The following is a 25,400-nucleotide window of genomic DNA, read 5'->3' as shown; positions in this document are numbered from 1 at the left end:
AACAGCTCGATCGCGTACAAAAGATTAGTCTCTCAAAAGTATTTGAGTTCGAACAGAGAGCCAAAAACACTTCTTAAAATTTGTTACGACCAAAAACTGGTTCTCTGATGTCCTAATTACTTATTTACTGGTATCACATTGTCAGCGATCGTTTCTGAGTCATACTGATCACCGATTCATTTTCGAGACACGGCCGATCGTAGGTTTTTGGTCAATATTACCTCACTAATTTCTGATTATCTTGCTACCGATCGTAGGTTTTTGCTCATTATTATCTCGCGACCAAAACACCACCTCATCAGCGATCCCTAATCCCTATATACATTACGGGCACCATGTCAGATATCGCGGGGGTCTACACCATGCCAACGCACCATCTGAATAAGGGCCACCATGCCAGCGATCCCAACTGAACCTGACACTATCAAGTGCCAGCAATTACGTAAACTACTTACGGCAGTGCCAGTAACACAGAAGTATCAATTACATCGATTTTTGTTTAATTTCATTTGGTAGCTTATATAATTTTTAACCTTCACTCAACTTGCAAAAGTGAACCAACCATCAGACTGTCGACCACTGAGAGATAGGTCATATAACAGGCTGTTGTTGTTTGTGGCATTCAGGGTGTTGATGGCCATTCACACCAGGCCGATATTCTTCATTATGATTCCGTATCAGTCGACTTGTCGCACGGCTCACTTCTTATAGGCATTTTATATGATACCGCTACCGCTTTGCGCTTACACGGGTCAGATGGTGAGTATGTTCTTTCGTTTTATAAGTTTCAGAACGAGCTATAAAAATCGACTTGACGGCCGACTGGCACGACATCTACTCCAACTGAAATGCTGAATAAATGGATATTAACGTTTTTGATACTGGGAATTATTGCAGCGGCTGAAATAGCTGCCTCTCGTTCTTTGAGAAGACCACGCCTCAGCGCTTTGAAGATAAAATACCGCCCCCCAGGTATGAAGCATTTTCGCAATGAGCTAGACTTAAAATCTTCAAAGTATGGAGATCTGTTCCGCAAGATCAAACAGCATGCCGGGTGAATAGATAGCATCCCCTCCGTTAAAAACGTACTGTTCGATTTCATCTGGAATTTTGTCCGACAACTACTTCGGTGAATTTCGTGCGAACGACATGAGTCTTTGCAACGTTTCTTTCAGCCGGCGCCACTCGACCCTCTCAAACCCAGTATGGGGGGAGTCAACGAATCCATTCGACACAACGATCTTCGACGCCACGAAACAAATTCGTGTATTCTCGGGTTTGTAGCAATTTTTTTGATTACTAAGGAATGTTTTTGTTTGCACTAAAATCGTGAAAAATCTGCATTTAATTTGAGGAAAAGTTACAGTATGAAGTTGCCTTTATGCACAATTTTTTCAATTATTACGGTATGAGATACTCAAAAGGTGTCGTTGTATCACCTAACAGAGAAGCAAAGCGATAACACAGCCCTCATACTAACTAAGCTATCTCAATAAAACTTGACGTCAAAAAACTAGAAGCAACCTGTTTCTGTTTGTACGAGCTGTCGAGCTGTCGTGCTTGGCTGGGGTTGCCGAACATCTGGCTTGAGAGCCCAGTCATATAAGATAACTTGAGATGTGAAAAAGCCATCACCTATAGTACTTTGTTATGCAAATCAAAGAGGATGCAGCCATACTGGAAATAGTTAATAGCATGTTTAAGAAATCATTCCTTGGAATTTTGCCCAATATACTTGATAAAAGTTGGTCACTTCCTGACCACGTAGTTTTTGTAGCCGATCATGAGACGTGATATCCCATGGACGTCTGGGCGGTCAGGGAATTTTGTGGCCGGCGATGGAGTTTCGTTATGACTAGGCTTACCATACGTCCCGCTTTAGGCGGGACAGTCCCGCTTTTTAACGTCTTGTCCCGGCGTCCCGCCCAGTCAGCAAAGCGTCCCGCTTTTTAAGGGCGTAAGAAATTTAGGTCAGATTTAGAGCAAATTGCGAGTGATATGCCGTAAATTAGCACAGAAGTGACGCTCCGGCGCGTATTTCGGAGTGAAAAACGGTGATTTCAGCTCTGAGCGAAAAGATGACCTTTTTTTTTTTTTTTTTAGTCATCCACCTAGCAATGCGGAGAGAAAAACGGTATTTTGAGCTATGAGCGGAAAAAAGACCTTTTTTTTTTTTTTTTTTTTAATCAACCGATCACAAAGTGGGAAAAATTCACCGGTTTTTGAGAATTTTTCTCCGGTTTTGCAAGCCTCAGATTTCGGAAAAAGTGTCCCCCTTTTAGATTTCCAGAATATGGTAAGCCTAGTTATGACAAATATGAAACTTCCTTGGCAGCAATTGAAAATTCATTTTCATGGCCTGTCATGAGTGAATTTCATGGCCGGCCGTAATAGGCCGGCTTGGCATTGATGACCATTACTGTCTGACAATGTTGGGATGACTCGAGTCAACGTTTTCGTATGACTTGACTCGACTCGAATCACTTTTGTGATACGATTGTTGACATACGATGTTATTTTCCATTCTCTACTAGTTGCTGACGAATACCCCTAACGAGTGTCCGTCGAAAATATTCGGGTTCATTTCAATATGAATATATTGCAGCAAACAATACGTTCAGGTAGCAAATTTTATTCCACTCGAAGCTTTTCGACTGGATAGATCTCTTCAGGAGCGAATGCGAGTCAATGAGGTTGACCCAGTTCGAAATATAGAATGAATTTTGTCGTTGTGACGTAATCATGACAAGTAGGGGAGATGTGGTACCGATGGATCAAAAATTGCAAAATGATCTCTGGCCCTCAAATCTTCAGCCGAGAATAGCAGATCTTTTGCTGTCGCAACACTTCGATACAGGCTCTACCTATCGCATACATTTACACGAATATCCGCCTTTTCAAAAAATATTTATGAACGTTCAAAATTTGTTGCTAGAACGTGTCATCGGTCCCCACCCGGTGGGTCCAAAGGCACACGACCATGGGACCTATGAGACACACACTCAAAAACTCAAATTTGTTAACTTGTTATGTTGTGTACTATAAGCTAAGCTACAGCAAGTCAATGAAGAATGTTTCGTCGCGACCCTCAAGAATAAAATTGATTACATCAACTCAAATATTGGCATAAAATCATATTTTGATTTACGCCTAAACTTACAAAACTAATGCCACATACATATTACCCGCAACTCGACATTTTGACTTTCAAATACCTCGTAATAGCGATAAAACACCACAGATAACTATATGATTTACAGCCTATATATATGTAGGCGAGTTTCTGTTGCTAAAGCGATTAGTTGGTCCATCTATTTTGCTTGATTTGACTATGGTACCATAGGGCCCCCACCCCATAAATATTGTAATTGACTTGAAAATGCGCCGTCACAGGTGAGACTTGGCCTGATTGTGCCTAACCTCTCCTTTCGTGCCATATTTTCGAACAATGAATATGAAAATTCCATGTTTACTTACGTAGGTTAGTAACCTATACTATATTTATGTTTCTTATGAGCTCGCGCTTGTCTTGAGTGGGACATGCTGTGATATATCTCTATAGCGCCCCTAAAATGTGACAACATCGCATGTGCTTCGGTGCTGGGTCGTCAGTCTTCACTGAAAATATGTCTACTAGTGATGAGCGGATATTGATTCCTGAGAATGGGAATCCATCCAACAGCTCGATTCTCCAAGAAACTACTATCTGAATCCAAACAGTCTGATCAAAATATTCATGCTAATCTCAAAAATATCGTACAGAATCCGAAAATATCCGAATATTATTACTTTTCCGAAGAATCTGCGGAGCTAAAACACATTTAGGGCGTATCGTTTACTAAGGCTAAGCCTAGAGTTGGCTGATATGTTTGCTTGGACCTTTGACCGACCGACTTTAGAGTGCTGCCAATCCTATCACAAGTGTTACACTGTCCGTCTTAATTGTCGAATTCACGATTTTTTCATCTGACATCAAATCAGAAATCACATCTGGTAGGGTTACCATATTTTGAGATCTGAAAATAAGAACGCTTTTTAAAATCTCGGACAGCTGTAATACCGGAAAAAATGGTTAACTTTAAGTTTTCGACCAAAGATAAACACTTTGACTCGGCCTTCGTTTTACCCGATTTTTACGAAACTCTGACGTTTGCTACGTTGCAGTTTAGTTTTTGATTGCATTTTATGACACTTTTCTAAGAAATAGAGGACATTGAGGCGATCTCAGAGGACACTTTCAATATATTGAAAAAAGGACAAATCCTTTTAAAATTTGGCGTATGGTAGGCTAAGCCTGCATCGGGTAAAAACTATACAAAAATATCCGAAGCAAAGTTATACAGCTATCCGAAAATATCCAAAATAAAATCTGCGATGAAATCCGAATTTGAGCCGACTGTACCAAATAGCGTAAAATCCGGTCCGAATCCGTCCGATGCTCATCACTGATGACTACTTGAGTTGAGGATATACTCATCATATTTTATACCACCTTCAGCCTCGTAATAGCGGACAGTCCGAGCAGAACACAAAGAAAAATCCGCGGCCACAACTACCTCCGAACTACATGTACTCTAAGGTTTGTAGCATTTTTTCTGTGATTACTAAGGAAAGTTTTTGCTGCACTAAAATCGTGAAAAATTTGCATTTAATTTGAGCAAAAGTTAGAGTATGAAGTTGCCTTTATGCACAAGTTTTTTTCAATTATTATGGTATGAGATACTCGAAAGGTTTCGTTGTATCACCTAAAAGTGAAGCAAAGCGATAACACAGCCCTCATACTAACTAAGCTATCTCGAAAAAACTTGACGTCAAAAAACTAGAAGCAACCTGTTTCTGTTTGTACGAGCTGTCGAGCTGTCGTGCTTGGCTGGGGTTGCCGAACATCTGGCTTGAGAGCCCAGTCATATAAGATAACTAGAGATGTGAAAAAGCCATCACCTATAGTACTTTGTTATGCAAATCAAAGAGGATGCAGCTACACTGGAAATAGTTAATAGGATGTTTAAGAAATCATTCCTTAGAATTTTGCGCAATATACTTGATAAAAGTTGGTCACTTCCTGACCACGTAGTTTTTGTAGCCGATCATAAGACGTGATATCCCATGGACGTCTGGGCGGTCAGGGAATTTTGTGGCCGGCGATGGAGTTTCGTTATGACAAATATGAAACTTCCTTGGCAGCAATTGAAAATTCATTTTCATGGCCTGTCATGAGTGAATTTCATGGCCGGCCATAACCAAATTTCATGGCCGGCCGTAATAGGCCGGCTTAGCATTGATGACCATTACTGTCTGACAATGTTGGGATGACTCGAGTCAACGTTTTCGTATGACTTGACTCGACTCGAATCACTTTTGTGATACGATTGTTGACATACGATGTTATTTTCCATTCTCTACTAGTTGCTGACGAATACCCCTAACGAGTGTCCGTCGAAAATATTCGGGTTCATTTCAATATGAATATATTGCAGCAAACAATACGTTCAGGTAGCAAAATTTATTCCACTAGAAGATTTTCGACTGGATAGATCTCTTCAGGGGCGAATGCCAGTCAATGAGGTTGACCCAGATCGAAATATAGAATGAATTTTGTCGTTGTGACGTAATCATGACAAGTACACAGAGTCGCGAACGGCAGTAAACAACGCACGGCTACGGTATATACAGTACACCAGCGGTCGGGAACCTATATGGCTCGCGAGCCATATATGGCTCTTTTGGGTATAAGATATGGCTCTTTGCCAACCATTACTAAAAATAGTTCGGGGCACACGACACTTGCGCAGTGGTTAACAACATTGGTTTCATTGCTCTTGATGACAATGTTGTGGGATGATCATGAGTACGGAAATGTGCTATTTCCAGTAACGTTCGTATCTTTGTACTAAATCAGGGGTCACCAACACGCGACCCACGGGTCATATTTTGCGGCCCGCGAGCTGATTCAGAAGAAGATTGAGTAAAGCATTTTGAAATGCTCAAATTGATTTTAATTGGAACACATTATTGTTGTTGTTGTTGTTGTTGTTGTTCAAAGCAAGCTATTCTTCTGTGACCAATATCAAAATGAATTTCTGTACTTGCTGCCGACATCACCGCACTAAACAAGTTATACAGCAGTAGCCAACACCCCAATCGCACAGATTCCGTTGTTATGATACAATAAACATATAACATCAATATTGACCTCGTACGCCTGCTAGATTTTTTACATCAGACAACGTTATCAATTTCATTGATTGCAATAAATTCCAATAAATGTGAAAAAGGTTCACAGTGCAGAATCTACCACGGTTTGTTTGTGAACGCGAACCTCTAAATTTCCGAGGTACACACACAGCACGCGAACGCAACCCTCTCGTTCACACCACTCTAGCACCGCCGTAGAATGTACGCGTGTGGCGCAACGGTATGCTACGCTTAATACTTTGGAAGTCGATCAATATTCAGATTTTCGTAATCGGCGTAACAATTACATTTGATTAATATCAGTGATTATATATTCCACACTATTTATGAAAAGTTGCGCCGTCACAGGTGAGACTTGGCCCGATTGTGCCTAACCTCTCCTTTCGTGCCATATTTTCGAACAATGAATATGAAAATTCCATGTTTACTTACGTAGGTTAGTAACCTATACTATATTTGTGTTTCTTATGAGCTCGCGCTTGTCTTGAGTGGGACATGCTGTGATATATCTCTATAGCGCCCCTAAAATGTGACAACATCGCATGTGCTTCGGTGCTGGGTCGTCAGTCTTCACTGAAAATATGTCTACTAGTGATGAGCGGATATTGATTCCTGAGAATGGGAATCCATCCGACAGCTCGATTCTACAAGAAACTACCATCTGAATCCAAACAGTCTGATCAAAATATTCATGCTAATCTCAAAAATATCGTACAGAATCCGAAAATATTCGAATATTATTACTTTTCCGAAGAATCTGCGGAGCTAAGACACATTTAGGGCGTATCGTTTACTAAAGCTAAGCCTAGAGTTGGCTGATATGTTTGCTTGGATCTTTGACCGACCTACTTTAAAGTGCTGCCAATCCTATCACAAGCGTTACACTGTCCGTCTTAATTGTCGAATTCGCGATTTTTTCATCTGACATCAAATCAGAAATCACATCTGGTAGGGTTACCATATTTTGAGATCTGAAAATAAGAACGCTTTTTAAAATCTCGGACAGCTGTAATACCGGAAAAAATGGTTAACTTTAAGTTTTCGACCAAAGATAAACACTTTGACTCGGCCTTCGTTTTACCCGATTTTTACGAAACTCTGACGTTTGCTACGTTGCAGTTTAGTTTTTGATTGCATTTTATGACACTTTTCTAAGAAATAGAGGACATTGAGGCGATCTCCGAGGACACTTTCAATATATTGAAAAAGGGACAAATCCTTTTAAAATTTGGCGTATGGTAGGCTAAGCCTGCATCGGGTAAAAACTATACAAAAATATCCGAAGCAAAGTTATACAGCTATCCGAAAATATCCAAAATAAAATCTGCGATGAAATCCGAATTTGAGCCGACTGTACCAAATAGCGTAAAATCCGGTCCGAATCCGTCCGATGCTCATCACTGATGACTACTTGAGTTGAGGATATACTCATCATATTTTATACCACCTTCAGCCACGTAATAGCGGACAGTCCGAGCAGAACACAAAGCAAAATCCGCGGCCACAACTACCTCCGAACTTCATGTACTCTAAGGTTTGTAGCATTTTTTCTGTGATTACTAAGGAAAGTTTTTGCTGCACTAAAATCGTGAAAAATTTGCATTTAATTTGAGCAAAAGTTAGAGTATGAAGTTGCCTTTATGCACAAGTTTTTTTCAATTATTATGGTATGAGATACTCGAAAGGTTTCGTTGTATCACCTAAAAGTGAAGCAAAGCGATAACACAGCCCTCATACTAACTAAGCTATCTCAATAAAACTTGACGTCAAAAAACTAGAAGCAACCTGTTTCTGTTTGTACGAGCTGTCGAGCTGTCGTGCTTGGCTGGGGTTGCCGAACATCTGGCTTGAGAGCCCAGTCATATAAGATAACTTGAGATGTGAAAAAGCCATCACCTATAGTACTTTGTTATACAAATCAAAGAGGATGCAGCCATACTGGAAATAGTTAATAGGATGTTTAAGAAATCATTCCTTAGAATTTTGCGCTATATACTTGATAAAAGTTGGTCACTTCCTGACCACGTAGTTTTTGTAGCCGATCATAAGACGTGATATCCCATGGACGTCTGGGCGGTCAGGGAATTTTGTGGCCGGCGATGGAGTTTCGTTATGACAAATATGAAACTTCCTTGGCAGCAATTGAAAATTCATTTTCATGGCCTGTCATGAGTGAATTTCATGGCCGGCCATAACCAAATTTCATGGCCGGCCGTAATAGGCCGGCTTAGCATTGATGACCATTATTGACTGACAATGTTGGGATGACTCGAGTCAACGTTTTCGTATGACTTGACTCGACTCGAATCACTTTTGTGATACGATTGTTGACATACGATGGTATTTTCCATTCTCTACTAGTTGCTGACGAATACCCCTAACGAGTGTCCGTCGAAAATATTCGGGTTCATTTCAATATGAATATATTGCAGCAGACAATACGTTCAGGTAGCAAAATTTATTCCACTAGAAGCTTTTCGACTGGATAGATCTCTTCAGGGGCGAATGCCAGTCAATGAGGTTGACCCAGTTCGAAATATAGAATGAATTTTGTCGTTGTGACGTAATCATGACAAGTACACGGAGTCGCGAACGGCAGTAAACAACGCACGGCTACGGTATATACAGTACACCAGCGGTGGGGAACCTATGGCTCGCGAGCCATATATGGCTCTTTTGGGTATAAGATATGGCTCTTTGCCAACCATTACTAAAAATAGTTCGCGGCACACGACACTTGCACAGTGGTTGACAACATTGGTTTCATTGCTCTTGGTGACAATGTTGTGGGATGATCATGACTATGGAAATGTGCTATTTCCAGTAACGTTCGTATCTTTGTACTAAATCAGGGGTCACCAACACGCGGCCCACGGGTCATATTTTGCGGCCCGCGAGCTGATTCAGAAGAAGATTGAGTAAAGCATTTTGAAATGCTCAAATTGATTTTAATTGGAACACATCATTGTTGTTGTTGTTGTTGTTGTTCAAAGCAAGCTATTCTTCTGTGACCAATATCAAAATGAATTTCTGTACTTGCTGCCGACATCACCACTAAACAAGTTATACAGCAGTAGCCAACACCCCAATCGCACAGATTCCGGTATTATGATACAATAAACATATAACATCAATATTGACCTCGTACGCCTGCTAGATTTTTTACATCAGACAACGATATCAATTTCATTGATTCCAATAAATTCCAATAAATGTGAAAAAGGTTCACAGTGCAGAATCTACCAAGGTTTGTTTGTGAACGCGAACCTCTAAATTTCCGTGGTACACACACAGCACGCGAACGCAACCCTCTCGTTCACACCACTCTAGCATCGCCGTAGAATGTAAGCGTGTAGCGCAACGGTATGCTACGCTTAATACTTTGGAAGTCGATCAATATTCAGATTTGCGTAATCGGCGTAGCAATTACATTTGATTAATATCAGTGATTATATATTCTAGGGATGGTGTGAACCTCTGAAAGGTTCAGGTTCGTGTGAACGTGAACCTTTTTGAAAGGTTCTGTGTGAACACGAACGTGAACCTCATGACGTCACGTGACGTCATATTGCTATTTTCAACCCCATATTTCAATTAGGTGATTGCCTATATTAATCTACTGTACACGATACCGAGCGACGACTCGGGGCCTCATAATAGCTCAGTACTTAAGTACATATTGACGTTTTAAATGTCGCCAAATGTATCAACTGAGGCAATCAAATGATATTATAATCCCATAAAATCAGTATCTTGCGTCGCTTTGCCAACAATTTCGACCTGATCGGACAATGTATTCGGCGTAGAGTATTGCCACATAGATATTGAGCAGAGTGTAATATGAGTTTCTATACTTGCTACCGATATTACCCCATTAACAAGTTATACACGAGTATAGCCAACACCCCAGTCGCACGGATTTGGTTTTTATGATACAGTATCAGTGGCGGCTTGTCCTATAGGGCAACTGGGGCATTGCCCCACCTAAAATTCTGTTCAATAACAATTTAACCATTTATAGACGCACAGCAATCAATATATACCGAGATCACAGCGAAACCCGCGTTCTTCTTGTGCTTTCGCTTGCAAACGCCCATACATAGCGAAGTCTCTGCGAAAATCGAATTCTCTTCTGTGTTTTCGCTTTGTGAATGCCTAGCCGGGGCTTGCCCCGGTAGCGCTCATAACAAGCTTTCACTATCTATTCTCTCAAAGCCGCGCACAATAAAGAAACGGTGATTTACTCTCTCCTATTCGTAAAATGGCCGAGCAACCGGGGCAAATATGCCTACTCGCCCCTAAGGTGTGATGTAACAATCGTATCTATATCTGAACTCGGTTACCGTAATATGCGTTGAGTCGACCTTTGCTGGTATAGGTCGATTTTGACGGTGTTTCGCACCATGATAATTCTTGAAACTTGGTATGATATGTCGTGAAGGTAGTATTTAACACTGCTCCAAGTTTCAGGCTTGCTACTTAAAGATAATGGTAGTAATTCCGTTTCCGAAGTTCAGTGTGTGCTGATCTATCATGTACATAGTACAGCAAACGGATTTTACTCAAAAGCCGGTATTGGTCTCCATTGATTTTGACGATGTTCTATACCGAGATCGGTCATGACATTTGGCACGGTAAGTGTTAGTATCGACCGGTGTAACAAGTTTTAAGTTTGTCACTGAACTATGTGGGTGGTCATTTCGTTTCCAAAGTCGAGTAAGAGCTGACTCTTCATTTATCGCCAACAAATTTACGCAAAAGCCGTTATTGGTCTCTATTGATTTTAACGATGTTCCATACCTAGATCTGTCATGAGCTTTCACACGGTATGTCTTGATTTTAGTATCGAACGCGGTGCCAAGTCTTAAAGTTGACACTCAATGATTGAGGCAGTTATTTCGTTTTCGAGGTCGAGTATGGTAGAGATGCGCGCTGATCTGATACTTAGCCTACCTACGTCATTGCGGATCTCACGCAAAAGCCGGTGTCGGTCTGTGCTAATCTATAGTCTGCGTTCCATAACGAGATCGGTGATGATATTTCCAATGGTATATCTCGATGATCGCATGAAACAGCTAACCAAGATTCTCGGTTTGCATTCAAGTATTCGCATAATTTTATGTTCGCCAATGTCCATTTCACTGTGAAATTGTGGCCTTCAAACCATTTGCTTACAATCCCCTGTCAATTGCGATAGCTATTTCATTTTCGATGTCGGCTAACAGCTGATCATTCGATCAGCCTATTCCTCGATCTATTTTACTCAAAGTTCGGTGTTCGTCTGTTTGCATTGATTTTGACAGTGTACCATACCGGAATGGGTTATGAGATTGCGTATGCTACTTCTCGATGATTTCTTGTAACAGTATACTAAGTTACGGCTTTTATTCATGTATTTATATATTAATATATTTTCCAACGGCGATTTCGCAGCAGACTTATAGACAGTAAGCCGTATGTGTTGTGTCACAGTCTCCAGTTTCAAGGCCAAAATGTCCTACGTTGTTCCGAGACCGAAGTTCCGAGGCTGCTGTCCTTAGTTCTTCAAAGACCATTCAAATTGATGTTCTGGATTCAATATGACAGGCCCAATCTATGAGATTACAATTGCGTATGTGTCCGAACTCGTTGACCTTTCCAGTTAGGCTTACGCAATCTCTCGAGTTCTAGTCATTGGAATTAGTCAGGTCAAGTCAAGTGCGAACATGAATCGTATTGAATCTTTATTCCGTACGTAGTTTACGCAGTTGCCTTTAGAGCGAAAATGAGAGGTCTAGAAGTTGTCCAGTCTATTGATCCAATCGTACGCCGGGTGCCTCCGCTTTGGTTGCCTATTATCACCTGGTCGTAACCAGAGATGGCCACAGTCCGGTTCAGGAGCAGGAGCAGGATTTCAATGTTTTTTTACCTGGCCGGACTGGATCCGGATTTCGAATTTGGGGTGACGGTCGGATTTTAGGGTCTATCGATTTGCGTAATCTATAACTCTACCATGAAATCAAAACGCATGCTACTAAGGATGACCTGATACTTGATTCGTGGCATAGGGACGATTCTTAGTTCACGTACATTTTGTAAAATAATCCTTTGATTAAAAATAAATGAATAAAACATTTGTTACCACACTTCAAGTCACGGCTCACCGGCAAACCTCTCGCGGCACCTACGTTAAAATCACTGTTGTCGGGAAATTCATGTGACCATCATAAAGTTACTTTTTTACGTTGGAAAACGCCATTGTGACGTCATGTTGATAAAAGTCGCTCGCAGCCCTTGCCCCACCACCCGATATTGTCACGAGCCGCCACTGTACAGTATACATATGTAGTCAGGATTGACCCCGTACGCCTGCTAGATTTCTACATCAGAAAAGGATATCAATCTCATTGATTGGTTGAATATGGATCATTCGCTGACAAAATACAGTGTATTTCGCTCTTGATGTCATGTGATTGCGGGTCAAGCTCACAGCACAGAGACACTAAATATGCACAAACGGAAAGCTGGATATTTCGAGCAAACTTTTGTAACAATACAAGTAAATTTTTTGAGATTGTCAAGGGCATGCTCGTTTAGTGTTGAATGTTTATGCTGCCTGCTCCATGCATAGCGTGGCCCGCAGTTGAAAGTCAATAAATGTGAACCAAAGATGTTATAATGAAGTGAAAATTGCAATATATGAAAAAGGTTCACAGTGCAGAACCTACCAAGGTTCTGTTGTGAACGCGAACCTCAAATTTTCGGAGGTTCACACACAGAACGCGAACGTGAACCTCACGTTCACACCATCTCTAAATTATATTCCACACTATTTATGAAAAGTTGCGCCGTCACAGGTGAGACTTGGCCTGATTGTGCCTAACCTCTCCTTTCGTGCCATATTTTCGAACAATGAATATGAAAATTCCATGTTTACTTACGTAGGTTAGTAACCTATACTATATTTGTGTTTCTTATGAGCTCGCGCTTGTCTTGAGTGGGACATGCTGTGATATATCTCTATAGCGCCCCTAAAATGTGACGACATCGCATGTGCTTCGGTGCCGGGTCGTCAGTCTTCACTGAAAATATGTCTACTAGTGATGAGCGGATATTGATTTCTGTGAATGGGAATCCATCCGACAGCTCGATTCTCCGAGAAGCTACCATCTGAATCCAAACAGTCTGATCAAAATATCCATCCTAATCTCACAAATATCGTCCAGAATCCGAAAATATCCGAATATCATTACTTTTCCGAAGAATCTGCGGAGCTAAAACACATTTAGGGCGTATCGTTTACTAAGGCTAAGCCTAGAGTTGGCTGATATGTTTGCTTTGACCTTTGACCGACCGACTTTAGAGTGCAGGGGTACACTGTCGGTTTTAATTGCCGAGTTGACGATTTTGTCATCTGACATCAAATCAGAAATCGCATCTGGTATAGGGTTAACATATTTTGAAATGTGAAAATAAGGACGATTTTTAAAAAAATTTAAAACTTTTTTTAAACAGGAAAAGAAAATGGTTAATTTTAAGTTTTTGACCAAAGATCAACACTTTTACTCGACCTCCGTTTCACCCGATTTTTACGAAACTCTGATGTTCGCTACGTCGCGGTCTAGTTTTTGAATGCATTTTATGACACTTTTTAAAGAAATAGAGGACATCGAGGCGTTCTCCGACGACACTTTCAATATATTGAAAAAGGACAAATCCTTTTAAAATTTGGCGTAAAATTTGGCTAAGCCTGCGTCGGGTAAAAACTATGCAAAAATTTCCTAAGCAAAGTTGTACAAAATGTACAGCTATCCGAAAATATCCAAAATAAAATCTGCGATGAAATCCGAATCTGAGCCGACTGTACCAAATAGCGTAAAATCCGGTCCGAATCCGTCCGATGCTCATCACTGATGACTACTTGAGTTGAGGACATACGCATCATATTTTATACCACCTTCAGCCACGTAACAGCGGACAGTCTGGCGGATCACCTGTAACAACCAGAGCTAATGCCCAGCAGAACACAAGGCAAAATCCGGGGCACGACAGCCAAGGTATGACGCATTTTTGCAACGTTCTAGACCTGAAATCGTCGAAAATAGGGCGATCTATTACGCCAGAGGAGAAAGAATGCCGGTTAAATAACATGCCTTCCATTCTAAACCTATTATTCGATTTCAACTGGAATTTTGTCCGACAACTACTTCGTTGAATTTCGTCCCAACGACATGAGTCATTGCAACGTTTCTTTCAGCCGGCGCCACTCGACCCTCTCCAACCCAGTCTGGGGTGAGTCGACGAACCCATTCGTCACAACTACCTTCGACATTCATGAATTCTCCGGTTTGTGGCATTTTTTTCATTACTAAGGAATGTTTTTGTTTGCACTAAAATCGTGAAAAATCGCGCTGGCTCCCTAAACTGGCAATTATTTCCTAACAAAAGCGAACAGCGTGACGGGGGGGTCGGTTTATCACCCTATGGGTGCCCAAAACCAAAGTTTTATTGGGGGGCTGGCCAAGTGCTGTTTCGTTCCTGCGAACGGGTATACGCCCGAAGATGTTTAATTATTATTGAGGGGTCCTATACCTTTTCAAACATACCTCAATCAGCTCTACCGGTAAATCTGATTACGTGGGCAGAGATAGGATAAAAATTGATAACAATATATATCCAATTCCCGATCATATTTACCGATTCAATCACGAATTTTGAATGTTTTTGCGCTCCGCGCGTCTAGACGGGAATAGTTGACCTAATAAACCGACGCTTAAGACAGATGATAAGTAGCGGTAAACAGCGTATAACCAAGGGGGGTCTGGGGGGCGAAGCAAATCTTCTAAAAAGAGGACGTATGGTAACTCTGGTTTATACGTTTATATTACGCGTTAACAATTGGATGAGGCCCAGTTTGCACTTCGTAGTTTGGCTTGCGATCCTACTGGGGGCCTAAGACTGACGTTTGGGGGCTGATGAAGTACTGTTTCGGCCCTGGCTCAAACAATAGTAAACTGCTGTGCCAGTGTGACTAGATATTTGAGACGGACTTTCGTGGGGGAGATCGCCGTTTTAGTGCTACTGTTGTCGATAGCAATGACCATGATGAGGCGCCGCTATTCGGGCGAGCCGGTGCGAACGGAATAGAACAACGCTTCGCAGATACATCGAGAAGTACTGATGGAGTTTTTGTGGTGTTCTTAAATATGTATCCTTCATTCATATTTTGCCTGTCAATTGCCTCATGCGCTACAGCGCTCCATGTGTTTACCGCTAACTGCCTCTATTCGGATTGTATATTATCTTCATGCAGTGGCTCTGTATCATTTGTTTGTATTGCTTATGAGCTTTTGCTTCGCTCGAAATGTAGTGGATGCTCTAGCACAGCCAGAATGTGGCGACATCGCGATTGCATGTGCTTCGTTACGGTGCCGGGTCGTCACTCGTCGCTGAATAAGTGAATATTTGCGGACCAACACGTATACGTCTCGTATTTTAGACCCGTCAGCCCGATTACTACCCACCGTCTCGTAGAGTTCGCAAATTGCCTGTCAAAACCAGAGCTTCAGTCATGGAAGAAGTAAGCAACCGAGGGTCGCCGCCTTGGGAAGGAGGAGGCAGTTTCACGGTACGTTGCTGGCGATTTCCCAATAATACTGAGTTTTCAGATTAATAGCGTCAGAATATTGTATGATAAATTACAAGGGTGTGCAAACTGTGGCCCGCGAGCCGCATGCGACTTTTCTAGCCTTTGATTGCGGCTCTTTATCACTAGAACTACCAAAACTACCAAGTGGCTTTTTTGACGTATTTTCATATTTGAACTGCTGGCATTATGTCGAATCTTGCGCTGTTCGGCTGAAACTTCCTGACAAATATTAATTTTCTTAGGGCAACCTTACCTGTGATTTTTATCACGCATACAAATACAAATACAAATACATAGAAAACTACCAAGTGGATTATTGACGCATGGCAGTTTATATACCTCAAGGCATGGCAATTTCATACTCTGGAGATTCGACACTGGTCCTGCAACTGTTAGCATTATATGTAATCGATGGCACACTAGCAGGGTCTCTTAGGAATGCGGGGGTGACCTGCCAGAAAGCCCGTGGTGATGACCCCGCACCCTATACTTGTCTTGACCAATTTTCAGATCCGTTTCGATTATTCACACGCTCGCTATTTATGTTCTCAAACTTCTAGAACAGGGTTAACTTGAGTTGTGTCATAAGAATCATTAGAATATTCAATCAATGTGTTACTTTGTCAACTTGAAATGAAACTCGCGCTACAAGTGAAGTTGAATCATATCCGAATATGTTGATTTACCACCTTGATATCAAGATAATATTATTGCAAATCCATCAATATGAATAGAGTTTCTATAGTCGGGGTGGCGAGATAGCGCAGTGGTATAATCCGCGGCTGCAACACCAATGGGTTGCGGGTTCGAGTCCGACCGAGGTCGACTTCCGGATTCCTATACCTAAGTGTTGGAGGTTTATCTATGCTCCTCGCCACCTCATCCGCGTAAGCGGTGTCTAGAAGAGGGCCGGGCTAGAAGTCGACAGTTACGGAATAAAAATCAAAAATATCTGCCATGTGTAAATGACCATCATAGTAGTCGACAAACACCATGAATACCACAAGCAACCACAACAACTACAACCAGTAGTCGGGGAGAAAGTTCGTCGTGTCATCAGATAGGGTCATGTGATGACTGATGAAGTCATCGAGTAAATCAGCGAACGGGGTAGCAGTCTGTAATAGCGCGAGACTCGGACTCATTCAACCCTGCAATATTAGAATTGATGCAATGGGTGAGTTGGGTCTTACTATGACATTATACGGAATTTGCTTGATGGCATCCGATCTGCATCAAAATGACAATGTCTGTAGATCGAAGCCCGCCTTGTTCCCCGATGTTTATACACCTCATATACACGAATACTTGGTATGGGGGAAGTGTGGATGGAATACGCATTGTATTTTTTCATGAAGACAAAACATGGGCTCTAACATGTTTAATTGTTTATTGTCGCTGGTTCAATGATTCACAGTGAATATCCGGATCCGGTTACACACTTTCTAATATCCGATTTCAACTGAATGGAGCGATATGTATTGACTAATGATGAGTGACACATTATAGTGAACCTGTGTGAGAAAACTCACAAGCATACAACGCGGCATTGTTAGCACGATGGGGATCATAAATTCATCCATTTTCCGAACAACGTTATCCATGTACCAACCAGTTACCAAAGTTACCAAAGTTTATCTAGACTTTTCGATTCTGGAAAATCTAAAGCACGAACCCAGGCATTACAGACATATCGAAACCTGTATTATTCTCAAGTTCTAAAACATACATGCCGGTGTACAACAACACATTGTTATTGTATGTGAGTAACCGAGGATTTTGATGCGATGCAGCCTAGAACAAGTGAATATGCGATTACACAAAGATATCGGAATAGTTCTCGGTGAATATTTTTGTCACTGTTCTTTGAAATCAATCTGAAACTGTCGTCAATACAGCAGATATGAAATTGTCTAGTGTGGTTGTCCGATCTCCAAAAGAAAATGTTTTTTTTTAATATACCCACGGAGAAATGTAGTATGTTACTCTACAGAAGGTTAGCACAAGCATGGGTCTTCTCCAACCGCTTGATACCGGTTAGAGTACCTGCTAGTGTACTATTATGAATGAGAAAAGGATTTACACATCTTATGTAGAGTATTGATTTATTTTATTGCGACAGTGCAGATTTTTTCACGTGACGAAACAAGATCGTTGTTCAAATGTGAATGCATGTATTTCGATCACCGAGTAGAGAGAGATGAGCTACAGTTAGTCCATGCTGCATGCTTCGATTAGAATCGCAAGGAAGACCACATGTAAATATATTCAAAACATTTCAACCATTCTCGCATTTATTCAATTCGAGGCAATTTTAATACGGGACCGTAAGTATGACACACACACACACACACACTTACACACACTAATATCGTAAACACAACTCGATGAAATTGATAAAGTGTTATTAAAAAAATAATTAGTACCTATTTGCAAAGGAAAGAATCAGAATTCGTGTCGTAGTAAGTAAATAAGTTTCTTGAGTTTCATGCTCGATGAAAACGATTGATGACAAGTAGCCTATGCTTTCGTGTTTGAGTACAAAAGAATTATTTCGCGTAGTGGCATGCAGTTTGTGACCAATGAATGCAAATTGATCAGGATGTTGCAATATAAGCTTTATTCAATATAATGACTTGACACTGGAAAACACTTTCACGTTATTCAATACCTCGATTCTAGAAACTTATTGCTTGTACGATATACCGCTGTTGTGCAAATGGACATTTTTAAATATATCTCTTATCTTCTGGATGTTTTGATGTAAGGGCAAACATTTGATACCTCATCGCTTTCCGCAATTAAAGTAGATTGTTTTGTCTATTGAATTGGAGGGATGTAACAATCCGATGACATGTCGAGTCTAGCTTATCAACGTCTAGTGTTCGGTTAACAAAAATTACGGAAGCCCCCCCAGAATATAGACCCATTATGCACACACAACTTTTCTTGGAAAATTACCGCGATTATTTGTAATATGCTAAATGTAATTCATTGCTGGGTTATTTAATTATTCAGATACACCGGATGGAAGTATAATCAAGACCGTATTCAAGTTAGAAATTGTTGGACCACAATGTACTACCGAATAGTTTGCGTAGTATAACCAACCAATCTGTGGTTTTGCGACTTTAGGATAGAGAGAAAAGCAAATTATTTATTGTGAACAAAAAAAAGTTATGTACCTTTGGTTGTTGCAAATAGCTGTTTGTTATTATATCAGTCGAGTGTGACAATAATATATATCAAAGGAACGTCATAGATAAAACATTGATTCAAATTTCGATCTGGCAAAATCAACATTAGTGTACTATTGGTGAACGTCAGTTGCACTCGCACATCCAGGTCGTGAAATAATGATGAATTTTACCTTGTATCATATATTTCAGGGTGATCTGAAACTCCACTGTCTTCAAAACGGAGAAAACATACCATGTTCGCTTGGTATTGTGCAGATGTACAACTACGAACTGCGACAATGGGACACTATTTGCGGGGATAGCTGGAGCCATGGAAATGCAGAAGTAGTGTGTAAATATCTCGGTTTTTGGTGAGAGAAATTCATTGATATCAATGTTTCTTTCAAAATTTGTACTGAAATAGTTGTAATTCCGTTTTAAGTGGGAGAAACTCTTGTCTATTTTTAAAGCATGCTGTGAATCAGGGTGCCAAACTCAAATTGCGTCGTGGGCCGGATTCAAACCTTCAAGTCACCCGCGGGCCGGACAGTCTACTGATTCCAAAATGTCACCTCGTATCGTTGCTTTTCACTCGAATACTTTATTATAGATAATAATACACAAGTCGCAACACCTTTATTCACGAACAATGCAATTAGCAGAAATACTACGAATGTCCGCCTGTCTGGTTGAATACAGTAAAGAACCGTTAAAAAAAGTAGCTCTAACGACGGCATAAGTTGGCAAATTTCTGTGCTCCCTTTTCTGTAGTCGTAATCAGGTGTTAGCCCATCGTATGAGGAATACAAGATATTTAACTGTAAACACCGACGTTATGGAATTGGGTTATAATTATTAATAAATCTCAAGTCGGGTTTCTCTTCCCAATTCCGGGGACCTATATAGGTTGGGAAGTAACACGTAGAGCAGTGCGATCATAAATATATGAATTATATCTTTATGTAAACTAGTTATAGCGGTTCCGCATTGGCGTTTTCGTATCTGTAAACATATAGCTACGTTTGGCTCATTTTTCAATGATGAAAGTATTTCCTCCGAAAATCTGAATAATAGTCATATAAAATCTCGTTTCAACAAATAATATTCAGAGCGAAAAAAGTGTAGTTCCACCCGTATACCACCCCTGATATACGGGTGTGAATATACACCAATATCACACGAAATCATAATCTACTTCAGGCTTATACCGCGGTATAAATCGAGTCCAATATTTTAATCCAAATTATGCATGCATGCAGGAATGTAAGAAGATAAGAGCGTGGCACGTAGGATTTATAGCAGCGGTATAATTCAGAGTTAGGTTATGTTGTAGTGTACCACCCTTTTCGGCCTTTTGGGTCGCAATACTCACTCTTTTGCCCCAAGAGTGTAGGCTACACTCGGCAATATAGTATCTTGGTACTATGACACCATTTCCTTTGTTCTATATTAAGTAGGCTAAGGCTTATTTCATATAGCTCACTAGAAGGCATGGTAGTAGTCCTTGCGCTAACATTTTAAAATTCATTAACGTCCCGATCTGTATTCTTACTTTCCGGATTCCTTTAATGTTCATTTATATTATAGTTATATTCGATAACCATTAACATAATTAGCTATACTTGGATGGATAGTTCGTATTCCTATATAGGCTTTCAGTCTAGGACGGCTTCACGGCGACATAACGGCGACTTATGAATCAAGCGAAGCAATTTGCAGGATGAGATACGATGATTTGTCGCTCTCGTATTTCGTACTTTTTCTTCCGATCAAAATTACAATAATTTCGGATGTTGATTTCATGATAACGCACATGTGCGGGAGCATAAACTAGATTTTACAAGCTGGCCATTCTCAATCAATTCCTCTGAGTTGAGGATGAAAGTATAGGTTGTGATGATTATTGATGGAAATTTGAATAAGTGGACACCGATCGGCTTATAGATATGTGGATTCTGCGTTCGGGTAAGCTTCAGAACACACTTGCAGACAGCTCCATAACCAGCATGTTACATTTAAATACGTTTCAGCAAAGGGCTTGCTGTGTTAAACTCGCGCTTTTCATGGTCTTTTGTGAGGACGACATAAACATAATTTACTGTTGTCTTAAGCATTTTACACTAAAAGTTCTAATCTAAAATCACAGTTGTCATCGGAACGAAGTGATTTCATTTGTGATATACTTGGACGTTTAGCAACCGAAGCGTTTCAAAATGCATAGACGCCAAGGTCGGTCCATCGTGCTAACAATTAAATCAGAAAATGCAATATTAATATTATAACTTAATCTATATCATGATAAAATATATTAAGAAAAAGTTATTATTATTTTAGTCGTTCCATAGTAGTCAATTTCTTACTACGCATTTGTATCAATAATTCAATTGCGTTTCTCGATGCCTTCGCGGACCACAAAAATATTGTCGGGGCCGTAGTTTGCTCACCCCTGGTTTACATGGTAAAGTAACCAAATTCTTTCAGCTCTCTTTCCATGAACACAAGGTTCACTTAAAAAAACATTCACAGGAGAGGAGTCGCATGGTCCACAAGCTCGTGGCCGCAGCAGCCATTCGCCATAAGCGGGCAATACGTATTCATGAATAATGTGAATTGCAAAGGCGGCGAATGGGCGCTGACTGATTGCATTGGAGGTGGAATTTGGTCTACCAGAGGGTGCCCAAGTAACACACTGGCTGTTGTCGAGTGTATTGGTGGGTTGTTGCATTATTTCCTCTCATCAGTTTTGAAAAGCAATCTAATGCTCTCTGCGAGGATATTTGTACGGATTGTGACTTATCATCTTAGATGCAAATGATTTACAAATATTGAAATTGGGGAGAATTATCGTTTAGATCGTAGCGTATCGCTACACTTCAAACATGTAGCATAAATATTTTTGTACTCACGCTCATAAGGACATATATATATTCTTGAACTGGTAATTAGACATTTGGGGACGTCATGATGAGTGGCACTCGAAAATTCGACGGAATCTTGATATTGATCGATTCGTAAGCGAACAAAATAATGCTCGATTTCGTTCAGCCCTAATAAGTGAAGTTGTTACGATTTCGAATATCATAATAAATTATTTTTCTAGTGCTTCTCTTATATATCCATAGGGTTGCATTTAAAACGTATTTAAAACTAATTTTTCATTGAGTTACTTTAAAGCCATGATGTCTCGAATATTCAATTGTGACGTCATAATGGGTTGACATTGACAATTGAAAATATAGGATACATATAGCTCCTTTGACGAAATCTGTACTATTGCTGTTGAATCGACTATTTTGAGGGTCCCAACCATCCCATATCGATATACGTCGGCTATATCGGATGATAATTGTCCGTAGGCTCATACAACATGTTTTTGGAAAGTATTTACTAGGGATGGTGTGAACGTGAGGTTCACGTTCGCGTTCTGTGTGTGTGCCTCCGAAGTTTAGAGGTTCACGTTCACAAACGAACCTTCGTAGGTTCTGCACTCTGAACCTCTTTCATATATTAAAAGTTTCACTCAGTATAATCTCTTTGTATGAAATTTATTGCATTTCAACTTCAGACTACTTTATGCATGACGCTGGCAGCATTAAAAAAACATCATCAACAGCACCTTGGCAATCTCAAAAACTTTTTCTTGCTTTGTTACAAAAGTTTGCTCGAAATATCCAGCTTTCCGTTCGTAAATATTTAGTGACTCTAGCAGGCGTACGGGGTCAATCTTGACTTCATACGTTTATTGTATCATAAAAACCAAATCCGTGCGATTGCGGTGTTGCTACTGCTATAAAACTTGTCAATGGCGTAATATCGGTAGCGAGTATAGAAACCCGTTTTACACTCTTCTCAATATCCCAAAAATAGTGGCAGTACTAATACACTTGGTTTTAAACTTCAAAATGTACGTTCCCCAGACGGAAGAACTGACATCAATTACCTCCAAGTAATGATACTCCGTAATGATAGAGATATACAAAAACTATATTTTGTGAAGCGGAAGCATGTGTCTTTTGTCCAGAAAGTTTCAACAGTAGTCTGCTAAAACAGGTCAAACGCTCAAAAAGGTTAAAGGCCACTTTTTCGGGACAGGACACGGCATGTACCGCTTGATTACGATAATAAGATAGATGCTAGGTAGTGAAACTGTAGCTCCAAACGTTTTGATGAGTCATACTTACTGCGATGAAGCATGTCATATGTAGCCTACGACAATGCGGTGTGAACGGAACCACGTAAACCGCCACCTAAATTATACCCATGGATACTTTCGTGGAAATATATCCGTCACTCCAAATCGACATTGCGCGAAGTGCTACGAAAATTCTGGGCTGGAATTAAAATCTTGTTTGAACTCCGTCAAAATAGCCCCGAAATTCCTCAGCCTCTCTCTCTCTATAATTGGAGGAATTTCTACTTGACACACTGGCAATAGCGACAAGTATGTTAGTAAATCACGAAATATTACCAAACAGAAGTAAAAGTAGCGGGGAATTAGATTTGCTTGAGTAAGTGATGCAAGTAATGGCAAACTATAGCCTATACTTGAGTTCTTCGAAAAAGTAGAAGTACTTCGTTACCTCTGGACTACTTTCGCAGTGAGTCGGATCAAATTTGAAGTTCCAGGGTCGGGAGTTTCGGGATTTTTACTCCTAATCCCGGGATTAGCAAAGTAGTAAAATACACAAACACATACAAGCTATAAAAACAACAAATATTTTTGTAATATTGACTCAAAAGCACGAGCGCATCGATAGTCGATTGTCAGATTATATTTTCATCTGCCCAAGACACGCACACAATGCTATGTAATGAACATATACGGAGATGCCGAGCGATGCCGACCTAGTGCCGGCTGTAATAGAACGCCGGCCTCCTGCTTTGATGGCGCCGACGCTCACCACTAGAAATCCGGGAATTCATCGGGATTAATCCCGTGATCGGGATCAAAAGAATAGCCTGTAAGCCCGGAATCCCGGGATCGGTATTCCCCTTGGTCCCGACACTATTTCGCACCCATCGTCGAATGGTAGCATTCCAAGCGTAAACCTGCTCAACAACGTCTCCCTACTCATTTAGATGAATTACCGAAGCGTCATCCCTGGCCATGTCCAAATACCACAACTCGCTGCTATTATGGCGACAGATGCATTCATCAAAGTCGTATTTGCAACGGGATTCCGGATTGTCCATGGAGTACAGATGAAAACGGATGCAGGTAGTAGGTTAGTTAGTTGGTTTGTTTGTTTGTTTTTGAGGCATTCATGGTGTTTGTCGACTACTGTGGTCATTTACACCAGGCCGATATTCTTCATTTTTAATCCGTAACTGCCGACTTATAGCACGGCATATTCCAAGGCTTTTTGTAAGACACCGCATTAGGAGGTGTTCGTATGTTGGATGACTTCTTCACTGTTACGATTCCTAACCCAGTCTTTGCTTTCGATTTTGTAATATTTGATGTGATGCTACGTAAAATTACTATTATGTAGGAGAGCTGTAGCTTCTTGGTGAGGTTATGCTTGAATTTCAGATAATCGACCAACAACCGCCGCAGTATGCTGTATTTCACAATGACTTGATTACTACGAAAAAATACTTCTTCTTGAAATTCCGTACTGTAGCGGGATGTATCCAGATGACGTTCGGCATTTCGTGTACTAAATCAAGCATGAAGTCTGTTGAAAGAGCTGCACCGTACACTGATTCCCAAAGTTTATCTTAAAACACAATCAATTCCAATAAGTAACGAGCAACCGATATAGGACTTTTATGATACCTCGTGCTTGCCATGAGGAATTACGTGAAATATATATGAGTTGTTCTGAATTAATATGTACGGTCTTTTGTAACTGATTCAATAAACACAATAGGCCTACGTCGTTTTCGTCGACATTTCACGATGTAGTAGTAAGCTTTAGTCGTAGTATTTAGCGGATTTTGCAGCCTGGTGAGAGTGATAACTAGGGCAAATTTTTTGACACGTCAACATTTTAAAAGGGTGTACCACTCAGATGGAGTGTACACAGAGGTCGTCAGTAACGAAGTACTTCTACTTTTTTGAATTACTCAAGTAGTTTTCCTCTTTTTCTAGTACTTACTCAAGTAGAACTAATTTTTGCTACTTCTACTTCATAATATTTTGTGATCTACTTACTTACTTTTCGCTGCTTTCAGTTTGTCAAGTAGAAGTAGTTTAATCCTCCAATCAGGAAGATAGCCTGAGGAATTTCGTTGCTGTTTTCACGGGGTATCAACATTTAATTTTTAGAAAATTTGAGTAAAGCCCAGAATTTTCGTCGCGCTTCGCGCACAGTGGATATGGAGTGACCAATATGATTCCACGAAAGTATCGGTGAATATAATTTAGGTAGCGGGTTGCGTGGTTCCGTTCATAC

At 40.5% G+C, this 25,400-nt stretch overlaps 1 protein-coding gene across 2 annotated transcripts; it reads left to right on the top strand.

The window, feature by feature from the left end:
- Window positions 1–509: 509 nt before the first annotated feature.
- On the top strand, window positions 510–24,841 carry LOC145450216 (uncharacterized). Of its 2 annotated transcripts, none has more exons than XM_080328724.1 (10): window positions 510–972; window positions 1,176–1,276; window positions 7,649–7,729; window positions 14,138–14,231; window positions 14,432–14,520; window positions 15,674–15,802; window positions 19,213–19,373; window positions 21,529–21,713; window positions 24,082–24,227; window positions 24,536–24,841. In XM_080328724.1, exons 1-9 carry the CDS (start codon window positions 849–851, stop codon window positions 24,222–24,224), a joined length of 1,107 nt encoding a protein of 368 aa, XP_080184850.1. In that variant the 5' UTR covers window positions 510–848; the 3' UTR covers window positions 24,225–24,227; window positions 24,536–24,841. The 2 variants fall into 2 exon arrangements, with proteins under 2 accessions (XP_080184850.1, XP_080184849.1); XM_080328723.1 differs by having other exon boundaries at window positions 512–972; window positions 24,082–24,220.
- Window positions 24,842–25,400: the final 559 nt, after the last annotated feature.

Source organism: Botryllus schlosseri, chromosome 11, assembly GCF_051294905.1.
Source record: "Botryllus schlosseri isolate E-star chromosome 11, Bs_hap1, whole genome shotgun sequence".
Taxonomy (NCBI): domain Eukaryota; kingdom Metazoa; phylum Chordata; class Ascidiacea; order Stolidobranchia; family Styelidae; genus Botryllus; species Botryllus schlosseri.
Note: the sequence above shows the minus strand (reverse complement) of the source record. Positions and strands in the feature narration are given on the sequence as shown.